This window comes from Scomber scombrus, chromosome 4 (assembly GCF_963691925.1).
Source record: "Scomber scombrus chromosome 4, fScoSco1.1, whole genome shotgun sequence".
Taxonomy (NCBI): domain Eukaryota; kingdom Metazoa; phylum Chordata; class Actinopteri; order Scombriformes; family Scombridae; genus Scomber; species Scomber scombrus.
The window spans coordinates 27,740,921-27,757,003 of record NC_084973.1 but is presented as its reverse complement, the minus strand read 5'-3'; the positions used below and the strand labels follow the sequence as shown (position 1 = coordinate 27,757,003).

The following is a 16,083-nucleotide window of genomic DNA, read 5'->3' as shown; positions in this document are numbered from 1 at the left end:
ACACAGCCTTTTCCATTACATGATGTCTCTATTTTGGTTGCTACAGTGATCTAGTGTGGAATGAACAACGATCAGCTAATGAATGTTCTCTGAGGATTTCTAACTGTGGGACTCGGTTGACTGATGTTCTCCATCCTGTGAAAATAACACTTGCAAGGTCCCACCAAAGGATAAAATTGCTACACGAATGTGATGTCATTTCTGATGAAAAACGTTTTTTGGGGACAACAAATTGAGAGATTATTCAGGGAGTTTGATTTGATAGAATAAGAAGATTTGTAGGGACTTAAGTGGTTGGAAGTTTAGTTACACCCACCAGTGTTGCATAAAAGCCAACACACATAAATAGTTGTATATGATACTGGTTGAAATGGTGCACCTATTGTTTGCATCAGGAAGTGCTGATTTCCTGGTGTCGATATACATATATTAGGTGGAGCGCTAGGCGATATGGGCAGAATCAAATATCACAATGTTTTTGAACAAATACCTCGATATCGATATTTTGACAATGTTGTCGGTGTTTTCACAAAATATTTACGCAATAACATTTTTGATTAATAATCATCAGTAATATGGATATAATGACAAAGTGGATAAAAGGCAGATAATAGAACAGTCTGTTAAGCTCAGAAAATCACATTTTTACTGTAATGCAGCCTTTAAAAGCAGGAAAAGAGAAACACTTATCCCATATCACGATCAATACCAATATTACAATATCTATAAATATCACAATATCGATTGATTTATTGCCCTGACCTACATCAGTGCTCGAGAAAAACTGCAGTTTTACCACATTAGTGTCATGGATTAACTTTGCAAGGCAGTTAGATCATGTGAGGATCCATCTTGTCATCTTGTAGTTATGTGCTTATGGCATCCGAGAACAACTTGTGTGGTTTAGGTGTGACGACAGCGAGAAGTGTGACAGATGGTTCATCCAATCACCTGCCAAGTGTTTTTTCTTTTCTCAGTTTCGAAATACAGCTTTTCAGAATGTGTCAGCTCTGGATTGGCACATCCTTTCTTCTATACCTCGGCTATTCTTCCTGTTCACACATCTGACGTGTGCTTCATGCATCACCTGACACACGTCACGTAACAGATGCTGCATGTGACCTTTGGATGTTGCATTTAAGGTCACTACCAAGGATGAACTGCTTTCCAGGAAGTTTAGGTACTTATTTCATGCAGTTTTTAAGGAACCTGCATATGAGACTCTTCGCTCAATGGAAATAGAGCAGCGTCTATTTTTAAGCATACAAGTTGATTTTCTTTGCTAGAAAGAGAAAGTCAGTCACAGTCCTTTACCTTTTTAGTCATATGATGCCAAAATATCTTTGAGAATGTGTTGCTGAAGTCTAAAAATGAGCTCTTAATGTTGCTGGACATCAGCTGTGTGAAAACAATGTTGGCTGCAGTTGCTACGATTAGTCAAGTTGGCAGTCAACACAAGATTATTCAGCAACAGTTTTGATTAGTCATTTTAGTTATTTTAGATAAATAATGCCAAACAACCCTCTTAAATGTGAACATTTGCTGGTTTCCTCTGTTTTATGTGAGGATAAACTGAATATATTTGGGGGTTTTGTATCATTTAAAGGACGAAGCTACACATTCAAAGGTGTTAACTTGGACTCTGGATGAATGAGATGGACATTTTTCACAGTTTTCTGACATTTTATAGATTAATCTGAAGATAAATTGATGATAGAATTCATTGTTGCAGCTCTGATGTTTGTGGTTTGCAACTCAGAACGTGAAATGACTCAATTTAAAAGTCCCCACTTTACTCCGTGGGATGCACAGTGACAGGAGGGTGAGCTCGGGAAAATTTAAAAATTCAAATTCAAGCTGCTCGAGTCCAGTTTAAAGCAGTGTGAGGCAGCTGTAGCAAGGAGCTGGTCGACCATTAAATGTAGAGTTTGTGATTTAATCCCAGACAACTCCTCTCCACATGTGAGGTGTCATTCAGCAAAATGAAATGAAACAGCGACTATTTACATAATGAATAAATCATTTAATTTTTTCTGGCAAAAATGTCAAACATTTATTGTTTCCAGCTAATTTATTACTAATATTTGCTGCTTTTCTTTGTCATACATTAATCAATCAATCAGACTGTATTAATACAGCACCTTTCACACAGGTTAATGTAGTTCAAAGTGCTTCACAGTTGATTGACAGGCTGATTATAAGACAGAACAAGTTTAGAACGAGGACGGCGTAAAGAGAAGAAATACAAATGATGACGGAACAAGAACAAAAACAGAACAAAAGATAAAAGAAAAAAATTGTGAAAAAGTGTTATTGGGTTTTGGACTGTTGGTCGGATAAAACAAGCAATGTGAATACTTTGGGACATTTGTAGCCATGTTTTCAATATTTTATGACATCTAGTAAACCAAAAGATAAACTGAGTAATAGTCAAAATGATCAATGATAGTCACAGTCTTTAAATGAACTCTAATGTCACAACAGGAACTGTTTGGGTTGTTGGTAACTTGTTTCACGGCCAGTTGTTCCTCCTGAGACCCGAGTGTCCCAGACTAAATATACAGCTCATCGTCCACTTCTCATGTTGTGACGTCACAGCCTCCCACGGTAAAGCCGGCCTGATGGGAAATGGATTCTTCAAAGTCTCTCTCTCTCTCTCTCTCTCTCTCTCTCTCTCTCTCTCTCTCTCTCTCTCTCTCTCTCTCTCTCTCTCTCTCTCTCTCTCTCTTTCTTCTCGCTCTCTCTCTTCTCGCTCTATTCGTGTAGTAAAAACCAAGCAAGGTCAAAGCCTAGAATGTGCGGAGTGTTTGTGTCATGGTGCCAGCGGCGGCGCCCACTTTGCCAGGACATGCAGGCAGACATCAAGGACACACACACACACACACACACACACACACACACACACACACACACACACACACACACACACACACACACACACACACACACACACACACACACAGAGAAGAAACGCTTATAGCCTTTGGTCTTCATTTAATTGGCGGTCATACGAGCTCTTTGTAAATCCCATTGATCCGCTTCTCTCTTTTTTGGAAACAAAGGCTGCCTGTCGAACTTTCGATGAGCCTCTGTGATTTCTCGCTCCCTATAAAGTGAGTAGGTAAAGTTTATTCAGTGTGTAGCACCTTTCTCAGAGTGCTTCAAAAGAGTAAAATTACTAAAAAATAACACCATTAAAAGCTGTAAAGAAAGAAGGCAAGCAAAATATAAGCAACAGAAAGATGTTAATAACACATGAAATTATAAACAGTAGATGGCACGATGCGAGACAAAGGCCAGTTTGAATAAATGAGTCAACAGAGACTGCGGATCATACGTCTATAGGAAGAGCAGTAAGCCCTTGTCAGAGGGCCTTAATGACCTAACGGTGATACAATGCTACGTTTCATTTTCCTCTGAAGTTTGAAGTCCGAGCTTAGTTTGAATCATCCCAGTTTCAGTTTCATGTCTTAGGTAAAATAGGATATGATATTGTGTGATAGTAGGTGAAATGAGTGGTGTAAAACCTTAACAAATACACTCTCTCTGTTCTCTGAAACATCAATCAAGGTTTAAACACCCATTTATTGATCAGTCAGATCGGCTATTGATGCTTTCTTAACTGATCTGTGATTCAAAATTTTTATGAGGGGTTTTTGGACTGGGTCAAATTTAACCCAGAACATACTGTAAAAGTGTAGAATATGAACAGTATGTAAGTGTTAATGGTTGTGTTTGTGTGCGTGAATGTGCAGCAAATACACAGAGAGTGTGGATACAAATAGAGTTTAGACCAGTTGCTGGCATGTGTATCCCCATATGTGCCCTGTGTGTTTGTCAGGAGCGGAAGAAATTATCCACCGGGGGACTGACTAACCCCCCCACCACCCCCAGATATCCTCCTGAGTGCTTCACTGTGGCAGCATCATTAATAATTCAGAGCATCACTGGGGCCGACTGGGCACTTGTTTGGCACTGCAGCCGGCCAGCGTCCATCCAGGAGTCTGTCATGAAGAGATCAGCAGGGCGTCTGCGTCTGTGTGTGTGTGTTCCTTGTGTTCGTGTGTGTGTTTCTTACGCTGTACAGTAACACTCGTGGCCAAAGTCCAGACCCAGCCCCGACTGTAACGACCCGTACACATTAACAGGCTATTTGTGTTGCGGGCAGAGGGAGTGAGCAGATGGGTTAATGTTAGAACAGAGCTGTTATCAGATTGTAATCCATAACAATATAAATGTCGGTCATGGGGCTCGGCCAGGATCGTGTGTTGCAGTGTCACATCGTTTATAAGCATCGTGGCATGTTGCTGTGAGCAGGAGTTGGGTTACATGATGAGAATTCAACTGTATTAAAAGTAAATTGTATAAATTTAGCACCATAACATGAAATTAATAGTAAATTGAAGATGATAAGTTATATTCTCGCTTTCTAACAGCTACAGTTATGCCTCACATCGTCTGCCTTTTTAAAGCATGAGCAACATCCTGTTTATTGCTGCTATTCTTTCAGGGAAGATGTAAAATGAAAATGAGACTATGTGACTGGATCATGATCAGGGTGTTGAAGTATTTTTAGAGAATAAAAAAAAAAAAAGAGGGAGAAAACACATTCCATGTTCTAGAGAGGTGCTGGATTGCAGGTAGACATACAAAAAAACCTAGAAAAGCTGCACACTGATAAATGAATTCATTTTACCAGAGCAAAAGTCAATCAACAATCATTTTATTAAGCAAAAATGACAAACGTTTGCTGGTTGCGTAATCTCAAATACAGGAATTTGAGAGCTGATTATGTCATACATGATAGTGAACTGAATATGTTTGGATTGTGGACTGTTGATTGGATAAAACAAGACATCAAGACATTACTATGAGCTCTTTTCATTGTTTTTTGACATTTTATAGACAAACATATTGAGAAAATAGTCGACACATTGATCGATTATGAAAATAATTGTCTGTTGGAGGCTTATAAAGATAAAGATGATTGCTAGTATGGTATAAATGTTATGGCGAAATCTTGACAGACTGCAGACAGTAGAACAGTAATCTAGTTTCCTCTTTCATTACTTACTGCTTTCTGTTATTTTTCATCACCAACATTTGCAGCAGTTGTCCAGCTGTATATGAATGCTTCCTGTTTCTAATCACATCTGCATCAATGTGCAATCAAAATAGTTCAAATGCTGATATAAATTCCTAAAGTTAAGGCTTTTTTTTTTTTGCTTCTCTGATCATTAATACATTTTCCTAATCCAGATAATGTTTCTAACCCTTCTTTTTGTCCCACACAGGAAAGTCTCACCTTGCCATTGTACAGAAGGTGAACAACGAGGGGGAGGGAGATCCTTTCTACGAGGTGGTGGGGTTGGTCACCCTTGAAGACGTGATCGAGGAGATCATTAAATCAGAGATTCTGGATGAATCCGATTGTTACAGTGAGTTCAGCTTTTATTTGTCTTATCACTTATCCTTAAGGTTGTTTTTGCTGTAAGTGCAGATAAGGCTGTTTACTTCTTAATCTTAGTCTAGTTATTTACTTTATTACTCATATCTAAATGGCTGTTTTATCTTTGATTGACTTTACATTGGTGCATGTAAACACAACATTCATAAATATACATAAACATAGGTTCAGGTTTGTGTTGAGTGTTCGATTTATAATGAATAACTTTATCTGCTCTGTGTGTATCTCTTCAGCTGATAACCGCACCAGGAAAAGGGTGGCGCCTAATAAGAATAAGAGAGACTTTTCTGCTTTCAAACATGAGAATGAATCAAAAGTTAAGATCTCCCCTCAGCTGCTGCTGGCCGCTCATCGCTTCCTGGCTACAGGTGGGAAATTGACTAATACAAGCATACACTATTACTCGCATCTCATTTATAACTCATGAGCCGACTGCACATTTGAACACATGTCTCCATTCTGCCGTCTGACAAGCAAAACAGATGCATACATTCAGTAAAAGAGGTTTAAATTTGTTCATATAAAAATGCATTTAAGATCTGAGCAGCATGCTTGAGTCTGTCTACCATCACGAGAAGACTGGACTTAGGCCAGCTGGAAGAGATGCCTCACCACTGCTCCAAATCACTTGAACGTGTTGCAATCAGCTTGGTTAGCGAGCGTTAGCCGATATGCTCTGCCAGAAGCAGTTAGCATTAGCTGCTGCTAGCATGACGTAGCACTTCCCTGCCTCACAGACACTGTGGTGTAAGAGCATGCCAGAGTCTGCCTCTGCAGGCATAACGTCTGTCTGCGGACGTAGTTTCTGTTTTATTTCTCAGGTTGTTAGTTTTCAGTCATGATTCATGACACAGGAACTGAACGTTTCTCGAGAGGCTCTCTTTTAATTTGTCATGCATTACAGTGCAGGAGGTTGCTTTGTTTCTTTTCTTCCTTCTTTTTTTTTTCCTGTTGATATCGATGATTATATCCCAGCTGCTGCCAGATTTTTGTCTCATCTGTCATGACGTATCTGGAATATGACAGATGTACTCCAGCTAGGGAAAGTTAGGGAATCTCCTTGAGTCTTATTAATGTCTTACCACACTTACATGTACAGTTATGTGTCACTGCACAAACCAGGATGTCAGCTATACTGTTTCGCAACAGCAAGTTCGACTGTGTGGGAACAAGTCTGTAGACTTTTTTTGTGAGCTGAAAAAATATGTGAAATTTAAAAGCCAGTGAAGTGTGATTACTTACTGAAAATACATTTAAAACTCATTTAAAATCTAATCTAATACCCACAGTTTTCTTTTCAGTACACTAGATGAACTCATTCACTTAATATGTAAACCAGAATGAAAGACGTTTGTTTGACTTTTAGATGATGGATTCCAACAGCGGTCATATATGCCTCACCCCTCACTGTGTTCCTGCACAGGGTTTTGTTTGCAGGGTGGACTGTTTCTTTGTTCCCAGTATGGGCGGGGACGGCGAAGGCACTTACGGCTGTGCTCTGATTGCAACAGTCTGGCCCACGACAGTTGAGAAACGCATTTTAGTCAATGTGTCATTCAACCTTTATTTTACAGAAGAAAAGAATGAAGATAAAACAGAGATCCTGTCAGTTTTACTGTTTAAATGATGACTGGTAACTGTTTTTAATGGGACAAAAAAAGGAATAAATAACATTACAACAAAGGCCACAAAAGGCAAAGAAAATACAAAAGGTTCAACAACATATAAATAATTAATTATATCATATAAGTCATTTTGTTTGGTTGTTCCATTTCCCTTCAACTATTATGGCTTGTATTATAGAAATCAATCAATCAAATGTTATTTTTAGAGCAACTTTCATGCAGGTTAGTGCTTTCATAATGCTTTACTGGTGACAAGACATACCGTAATATAATAATAATAATAATACAATAAATAATACATCATGATGAGAAAGTACGAATGAGAACTGTAAAACACTTTGAGATCAATGCACACAAGGAATAAAAAAGGAAAAAAGGAAAATAGCTGAGTCACATGTGTGTATTAGAGATGAATAAGGGTAATTATGTGTTTCAGCAGTCATAGCATTGGTGTCCTTTCCAGTAAAACTCCTGAACTTTGGTGAAATAAGGATCTTTCTCTCTGTATGAAAGATGTTAAAATTCTTTGAAGAAGATGATAGAAATTTGACAGTTTAAACCACTAATATACAACTGCTGATTGTGATTGTTAAATAGGCTAAATATACTATATAACCAATTGTCACAATGTATCTGTAAGTACTACCTAATTAGGCTGCACCCACAATCTTCAACTTTTAGATATTCATGTTCTATCCTTTTATTTAATTTAAGAAAGGAGGAGCTTGGTTTAAGATGATTGATTAGAGATCCCTGGCCATTAAAACTTTGTTAAACTCAACAATAACCAACATATGGGCGACTCATCTCCCTGCTGATCACATCTTTTCAATTTCAGATTGGCACAGTTAAACTTTGATTAATCTCATCAAGTTAATAGTTCTCAATCAGCACCTTTTTGGAAATAAGTGTTTTCACTCCTACATGTTGGATCTTGTTGTTTGTTGTGTGTGTAATCCATAAATAAATGACATCACATTATAAATAATCAGGGCCTTCTGAATTTAGATTAAGTAGTACTTAAGGCTACAGCTGTTCATTAAATGTCTCAGATACATTTAATTAAGATTTAATATATGATCCTACTCATTGTATTTTCATGTTGAAGGTAAATGATGTGAACAATAACTACGCTGCTAATAAAAACAAGTTGTTTTTCTGCTTTCTCAGCCAACAAGAGGTGATTAGACATCTTTAAGTTGTAGTTATTTTAGCCTTTAGTTACTTGCAAATATTGTGAGGTAAGCCTAATAAAATTCAATCAGGGATTGAAAAGGATTCAGATTCAAAGAGTCGATATTGAACCCATCACAATTCTCAATGTCATTTTTAAATCTTCTTTAATCATCTATTTGACTGTGTTGGTACTTGTGGCTTTGAGTGTGTTGTACTACATTGTTAAGTAGTAACTGGCACACCCGCTTACGTAACTGTTGAATTTCATGTTGAACTACTGACATCAACCTAAGTGACTCATTTAAATGTTTTTTTAAGTGCTGAGATTAGTATTGATACCAGCTAATCGACTCACCGTAATTAAGTGTTTGCCTTTCCTGAAGATGACATTGGAGCATCTGGATATCTAAATCGTACTTTATCAATCTTATAAACCATTTTTTATTTCAGGACTGTAAAAATATCTGAATTAAATCCCTTTTCGAAAAATAAAAATTAAAGCCTCTTCTCTCTCTCTATCGCTCTTCCTGCAGAGGTGAGCTTGTTCAGCCAGGCTCAGATCTCGGACAAGGTGCTGCTACGAATCCTGCGCCACCCCGATGTCATCCATGAGATCAAGTTCAACGACAGCGACAAACGCTCCACACATCACTACGTCTACCAGAGGGGCAAACCTGTCGACTTCTTCGTTCTCATCTTACAGGTACAACAGTGATTCAGGGAGGATAGGGTGGGGGGTGGTGTGAAGTATGACTTTGGTTTGTGGCTTTTTGTTGCTTTCGGTGCACAATTTGTTATCCAGTTGGGCGTGGGTGAGTTAAACGGCAGGTCAAAAGTCAGGAGTTGCTCATGCTACTGTCAAAAGGAGACGGAAAGGGAGGAGATCTGACATTTATTGGGGTGAGAATCCTTATATAATCTTTTCTCTGCACTGACATCCAAACACAAGTGCACGTATCCTCCAACACAGTCATGTGCAAAGAGAAAATCTTGTTTTTATCTCAACTTAACTCTCACATAACCCTCACAGTCTCTTTACTGTTTTGTTTGTCTTGTTATTTTGTCTCCACTGGGCAAATATTAACCTTCACGGAGGCTGAATGCACATCATTTGAGTTTCATTCTTGACTTTAGAAATACAAGCTGAGAAAACAATCTGATCCATTAGTGCCGGTTGTGGAGCTTTCAATCCTATCACATCATCTTTGCGCAGTCATAATCTAAATGTAGATATTCAAATATACTGGACGTCATCGCTGAGCACTTCTCGTCCATATTGGCTTCACAGTTTTAGTTCAATAGGTTTAGTCTCTCGTCGTCCAGCTTCAAAAATAATAAAGGTGATTATTAAAAACATGTAAAGAAAAGAGGAAAAAGTGATTGCATGCTCACAGTATGTTCATTACAGTTATGAGAGATGCACAACAGCTGTTTTTCAGGACAGTTGTGGACATACAGTGATGTGATCTTGTTAACTATCATCTTTAAAATCATGTTTAGATAAAACTCTTTAGTGGTTTTGCGTCCCTGACTCTTGAACACTGTTTAAACACAAACTGAAACAGCTTTCTGACTCATCAGGATGAATGCTGTCCCCCCCTTACAGTCCATCTAAATGTCATATTCACATAAGGTTGCTTCAGCCTGGATAAAAAGCTGTGCAGCGTGGATTATAAGACTGACCTCTGCACACACTCCTCCTTCTTTTTCTCTTCTGTGACCCTTATATTCACCTCCTCCTCTCTCCTCTCCACCTGTCAAGTCACCGCCCTCACCAAGTGTATCTGGAGCATAGCATAGCAATGTGTGAACTGCTTGGTTCACACGAGGCTCTAAGCTGCAGCCTGTGGCAGATGGTAGAAGGCGTTTCCACACAGCGCCGACACGACAGGGGTCCAGAAACTGTCGATGAAGCAAAAGTGTGTGTTGGTGTTCGCCTCGGTTTATATCTGAGTCTGGCATTTAAAAATAAGTTGAGTCACTGAGCAGTAAGTTGCAAATTAAACTGAATTATCTTGAAATGTATTTTTAAAGGACTGGTGTGTAGAATTATGAATTATAGAGTATGTAATAACCTGAAAATAAGAATCATGTTTTAGTTACCTTACATTTAGCCCTTCATAGCTACATGTGGAGCGGGTCCTCTTCAACAGAGCCCACCATGTTGCACTGCCATGTTTCTACAGTAGCCCAGAATGGACAAACCAAAAACTGGCTCTAAAGAGGGCCTTTTGTGTTATTCTTTGGTTTCTTGTCCACCATAACTTCTGCTACACTCTTGGAAGGGTTAGGGGTATTCTGTTGGAAGCAATCTGCGACCTCCAGTTCTTAGACCCAGGACCAGGACTCCACACAGACATCCATCAGGTCTCTGCAGGTTTTTCATGTCCAGTTGTACTGAACTGACTGATTCACATCGCTCCTCTGAGGCACATGGTGTCCCTGAACGCCTCGTCACTCAGGTGGACAGGTGAACGCTTCTTCTTCTGTCACAATAAACTCTGATTGTTTTCATACTTCCTGCTACTGTAGAAACATGGTGATGCAACATGGTGGGCTCTGTAGAAGAGAACTCGCTCCTTATGTAGATATAAATATACAAATACACAACAATTCTTATTTTCAGGTGATTATACACTAATGAAAACACTGCCAATGTTTCTGCTGACAACCCCCTCCTTAAATCTTACACATTGGTCCTTTTTAAATGGAATTTGTTACGCTGTAAATTGTTGATATGATAAATTAAAGGCATGACAGTCTCTCAAGACCATAATGGCTGTTTAAAAGTCTTTCAGTCAACACAATGCTTTCTGTTTGAGATTTATCAAAACTTGCAACAAAAGTTTAAGAAAGTATTTTAGGTTCAAAGTTTTGGAAACACGGCAAGATTCTTCTTCTTATACTTTCCTCTGAGCTGTGTTTAATTCACTGTGACCTGAGTACTGTATTTCCTTCTTTCATGTAGCTACATGGCTGAATGGTAAGTAGAATCCTTGAATCCTTGAATCCACTGTTACTGTTAAATAAGATAGTGTAATATACAGTAGATTTATGGTACATTTATGGTTGAATCGCTGCTGAATCTTGTGAGCTTTTGTCAATTCAACAAAGTTTGTCAAATGATGACACACTGATCACACCAATAACAAAAGAAAGCACACTGCAGGGATGCAATCTTCTTTAAAATGTAATCTATAGACAGAAATTAAGACCTGGTGAGAAAGAAAAGGTAAATAAGTGTGTGTGAGTCTGTGTTTTTATATCAACAAACAACAACAACAGTCTCGAAGTGAAAACTGATCCAAAGTCAATCAACTCTACAAGGAGATTAACTGCCTACTTTATGTGTTTATAAAGGGAGAGATTTGGTAGAGTGCCAGGCTCTTATGTCAAACCCAAAATCTTTCCAAATGCTCGTCATCTCCAGACTTCAGTGCTGATTTGTACTTCTGTTCATAATGGAGCGACTGTCACTAAAATGATAGAAGATAATAAACTGATTCTGGCTGCAGCATTCCTTAACAAATGGGTTACGCAAATCAAGATCAATGCACCACGTTTCTACACTACTACAGGGATAATGATCATGATGTCTGTTTCACTACATCATCAGTTTATAACATTTCTAAAGAAAACATAGCAACATTTCTCACACTCAAGACGGCGTGGTCATAAGGTGGGTGTGGGATGTAGCTCAGTTTGTGGTTGACATCAGAAAACTTGGAAAAACCCTGAAATCAGTTCATTGGTGCTAAAACTAAAAAAAGGGAAGTCAAAGCAATAACTGAAGGATCTGGTATTTTATTCAAATCATTTAATGTAAAAGCAGAAATATTAATGACGCCACTTCCCACTGAAGTGAAGCCTTTTGTTTCACGCATTTGTACCATAGCAGTGTCATTATCAGCATCAGGAGAAGAAGAAGAGCAGGCAGCAGATGTCCGTTCGTGTTTAATAACATCTACATCTATAAGTTCACAGCCTCAGTGATCTATCTTACATCCAGGTCACATTCAATTAAAACAGCCCACATACCACAACACCCTGCACATGTCCAGTCCAATCATGTCATATGCATTATTGACAAAAGTTAAAGTCAGCCGCATTGACTAGTGTAGAGCTGCACTTATTTAAAACAACAGACGGGACATTAGAGATCAATTTATTTATTATTTCTCAAAGGCATTTATTCATAAATGGCTGTTAATGGTTGTGTCTGAAATCACTCCCTTATTCACTCATTCACTCATTCACTACTCTCTATATAATAAACATTAAATAGTTCACTCAGTCAATCAAGATTTCAGACACTTACTAATCATAATCATTTTGCGTCGGTTTCCTACCGAAAGAAGAAAGTAAACTGGAAAAAACAGAAATCTGTGCCTTTTAATTGAAATATTAAAGTTTGAAGACACAGTAATGTCTCTTTGCACCATTGAAGACTGCAGATCTGGTAGTTTCAACCATTTATTTTCTCTCTGAAGATTCATTATTCAAAAAAAAAAGCTGCAAATTCTCATATGACCATCTTAATTATCTTTTAATGTCAGTATACAAGAAAATAAATACAGCTTCAGTCTTTCACCTGTATCTCCAGTCCTAAGGTAGATAAGTAAAAGTGAGAGGAAGCTGGAGAGGGAGAGAGGAGAAAGGGTGTATGAGGTTTCACACAGCTGTGACCTCCGACAGAGAGATGGAGAGGTTGGTGAGGGCGGCTGTTGCTGGTCCTGAAGGACACGTTCTTCACTAATTGATCCCCGTTATATAAAGTAGTAGCAGAGGGGAGGGGGGCAGCTGTCAGTCAGCTGTCAATACACTAATGTCAACACACACACACACCCTCTACTACAACCTGAGAGTCTCCACCTCCCTCTTTATGTTAGCACACTGTAAACACACACAATCACTACACCGCCTTCGCTGTATCCGCTCTGTGTACATGTACACGTGTGCTCAAATCCCACGGGGTGGGAAAACTACATTTCATTGTCTTAATCTCATTCTTTCACACACATTTATTTCCCACACGCCGGTTATGTCACTGTCCCCAAACAGTTATTAGCCGCAGGTCCAATGATCCGGGGGAATCATTTTAGCTTTCTCCCCGTCGCTCTCGGTCTCGCTGAGATCTTCCTGGTGGGAGGCCGGATATCGAGGATGTTGTGGTGTAGACCCCACATGTGGAATAATCCGCTGAGACCTTTTTGAGTAGGAGGGGGGGGTGGCATTTTAGTGTCAGCATGCCAGGAAGGGAATTTTCCACCGCTGAATGTTACTGATGTAGCTAGGAGTTGTGAATAGTGCTGAGAAGTGTGTGTGTGTGTGTGTGTGTGTGTGTGTGTGTGTGTGTGTGTGTGTGTGTGTGTGTGTGTGTGTGTGTGTGTGTGTGTGTGTGTGTGTGTGTGTGTGTGTGTGTGTGTGTGTGTGTGTGTGTGTGTGTGTGTGTGTGTGTGTGTGTGGAAAATCCTCAGAGTTTTAGTCATATTTTAAAAGGAGAGTCGCAGGAAGCAGATGAAGCAGCCGCTCTCACTATGAACTACTTTTGACATTAAAGGCTTTTCTTTTTTTGCTTCCCTTTCTGACAATGAGCGTTTAAGCCACTTTCCATTGTTTGTTTTTCTTTTTATTCTTTTTTTTAAGGACCCTGGATTTGTGTAAAGATGTTCACCTCACAGGAAATGTTTACATAAGATTCTGTACTCAATCAATATTTAATTTCAGTAATTACACACACACACACACACTCACACAAACACACACACACACTGCTGACTACTCCATGAATTATGAATTTCCTCCCTCAAGTTTTCTTGGACTGAGCCTGCATGTCGACAACTTGTGGAAAATTGCAAGTTTGTGTGCAAGTTATGTTTGTACTGTAAATAAAATTAGACTTTCACATTCCAGGTTTGCTTGTTTGGAAACAGAGAAGAGAGAGAGAGAGGGAGAGAGGGAGGATACTGAAGAGGGACGGAAAAATGCTCAGAAAACATTTTAATTAGTTTATTTTAGACGTGTGATAACAGCTTAATGATTTTTATATATCCTTGTAACCATAGGAGTGGAGAAGGTAGTCAAATCCTCTCTGCATTGCATGTTGGATAAATTATAAAAAGAGACTTGCTGCACATAAACTGAACCTCCTGTAAACACCTGCTATGTTACATTATAACTAGATACTTCCCAACACTGGATATGACTCATAATAAAGGTCCCCACACAAATCCAGCCAGACCAAAACAAATCTCACATCTGACTTGTCTGTTACATCTAATGTGCAGTTCCTCTTGTAAAATGACTGGTGTCACGTACAGATGTAAACCTCACAAACAATGCTGAGCAGTCCTGATGCTGCCGGCCTGTGAGGTGATTTTAGCTACAGATTTGGGTTTGGCCACATTGACTGTTGCAGGATCATGTTACAGGCTCAAAAAGACTTTTGTAAACACCCTGAGATGACTCTTTTGTAGTGAGTCATGTCGGCGCATTATTTAATCTTATTCATGTGTGCAGGGAGCCAAGAGGAAGTCAGCCTGCCCCACTGTTACATCAGTAATGTTCATGCTGTTAAATGGCTCAGTCAGAGAAAGACTACATGCTCTATGAACCTAAAAACATGGAAACCAGAAGGATATCGAGTATAGTCTTCTGCACTATTTAACCTTTGCGTGACTCCATTCTTTCTTTATTACTCATAAACCAAAACTACTCATTGGTAGTCCATTCATGTCACAATGTTAAAGGGCACAAAGGCCAAAAAAAAATCATATAAACAGCAGCTGCTTTTAGTTTCATCCTTACTTGAACCTCCCAACTTTACCCTACTTGTCAATTATTTAATCAATTGTATTTCTCTCTTGCGTTCTCAACCAAAAGTCCTGAAAAATATATGAATCTTATTTCAAAAAAACTGTACTTAGTCAACTTTTAGTTGATTTTAATAACCTTTCTGGCACTGTCAACACTTCTCAAGATGGTTTCCGAGTAAATAACCACCCGCTGGCTTCATCTGATGCGCTGAGTTAGTATTAACGGTAATTTGAAAATTAACGGTAACAGTGCTCCTGCTGTGGAGGTGCTGTACGAGTAACAGAATGACTATAGACAGAATAAGTAAATACTCAGAGGATTGCTTGTGTGGTACTGAAAAATCAGACCTGGCAGACCGAGAGAGGTGAATGAATGATGAATGTAGCTCTGGACTCTGTGTGTGTGTGTGTGTGTGTGTGTGTGTGTGTGTGTGTGTGTGTGTTTGTGTTTATGTGTGTGTACATTTGCATACTTGGCTGTATTTTTGGCATAATTTGTGTAAGTATGTCCGATTTGTGGGAGGCTGGTTGACTCATGAGAACCCAAAACCTCAGATACAGATAATTCAACATCCTTGTTCCACTCCTTTTATAGTGTGTGTGTGTGTGTGCATGTTTGCATTTGTGTGTGTGAGTGTGTGTGTGAGTGTGTGTGTGTGTGTGTCTGTGTGTGTGTTTTCCTGGTAGTGATCCTCGCTGTCAGCAGACAGGCTGTTTGTTTATGACCAGTATGATTCATGTGTCTATAAAGATGCTCTGTGGTGATTCTCACAGGACGGAGTTAGAACACTGTACTGTTCGTGAGGTTCCTTCATCCTCTGGAAAAATGTAATGTTGTGATTGCATCAGCGTCTTGATGAAAGGAGGGGATGATGTTCAGCATATTTAGTGAATTAGCTCAACGATAGTTATTTTAAACTTCTGGATACTCGGAGTCTTGTATTTACTACTGAGGCTTATAAGTCTTCATCGTTGCTTTGTTTTACTATTTTTGGTATCT

The 16,083-nt window shown here is 39.0% G+C and overlaps 1 protein-coding gene across 1 annotated transcript in view; it reads left to right on the top strand.

The window, feature by feature from the left end:
* LOC133978563 (metal transporter CNNM4) overlaps positions 1–16,083 on the top strand; it is a 52,328-nt gene that overhangs the window by 15,582 nt on the left and 20,663 nt on the right. Inside the window, exons 2-4 of the mRNA XM_062416824.1 lie at positions 5,295–5,438; positions 5,701–5,835; positions 8,802–8,971. Of these exons, the coding sequence (XP_062272808.1) occupies positions 5,295–5,438; positions 5,701–5,835; positions 8,802–8,971 (449 nt within the window). The remainder of the gene's footprint in view (positions 1–5,294; positions 5,439–5,700; positions 5,836–8,801; positions 8,972–16,083) is intronic.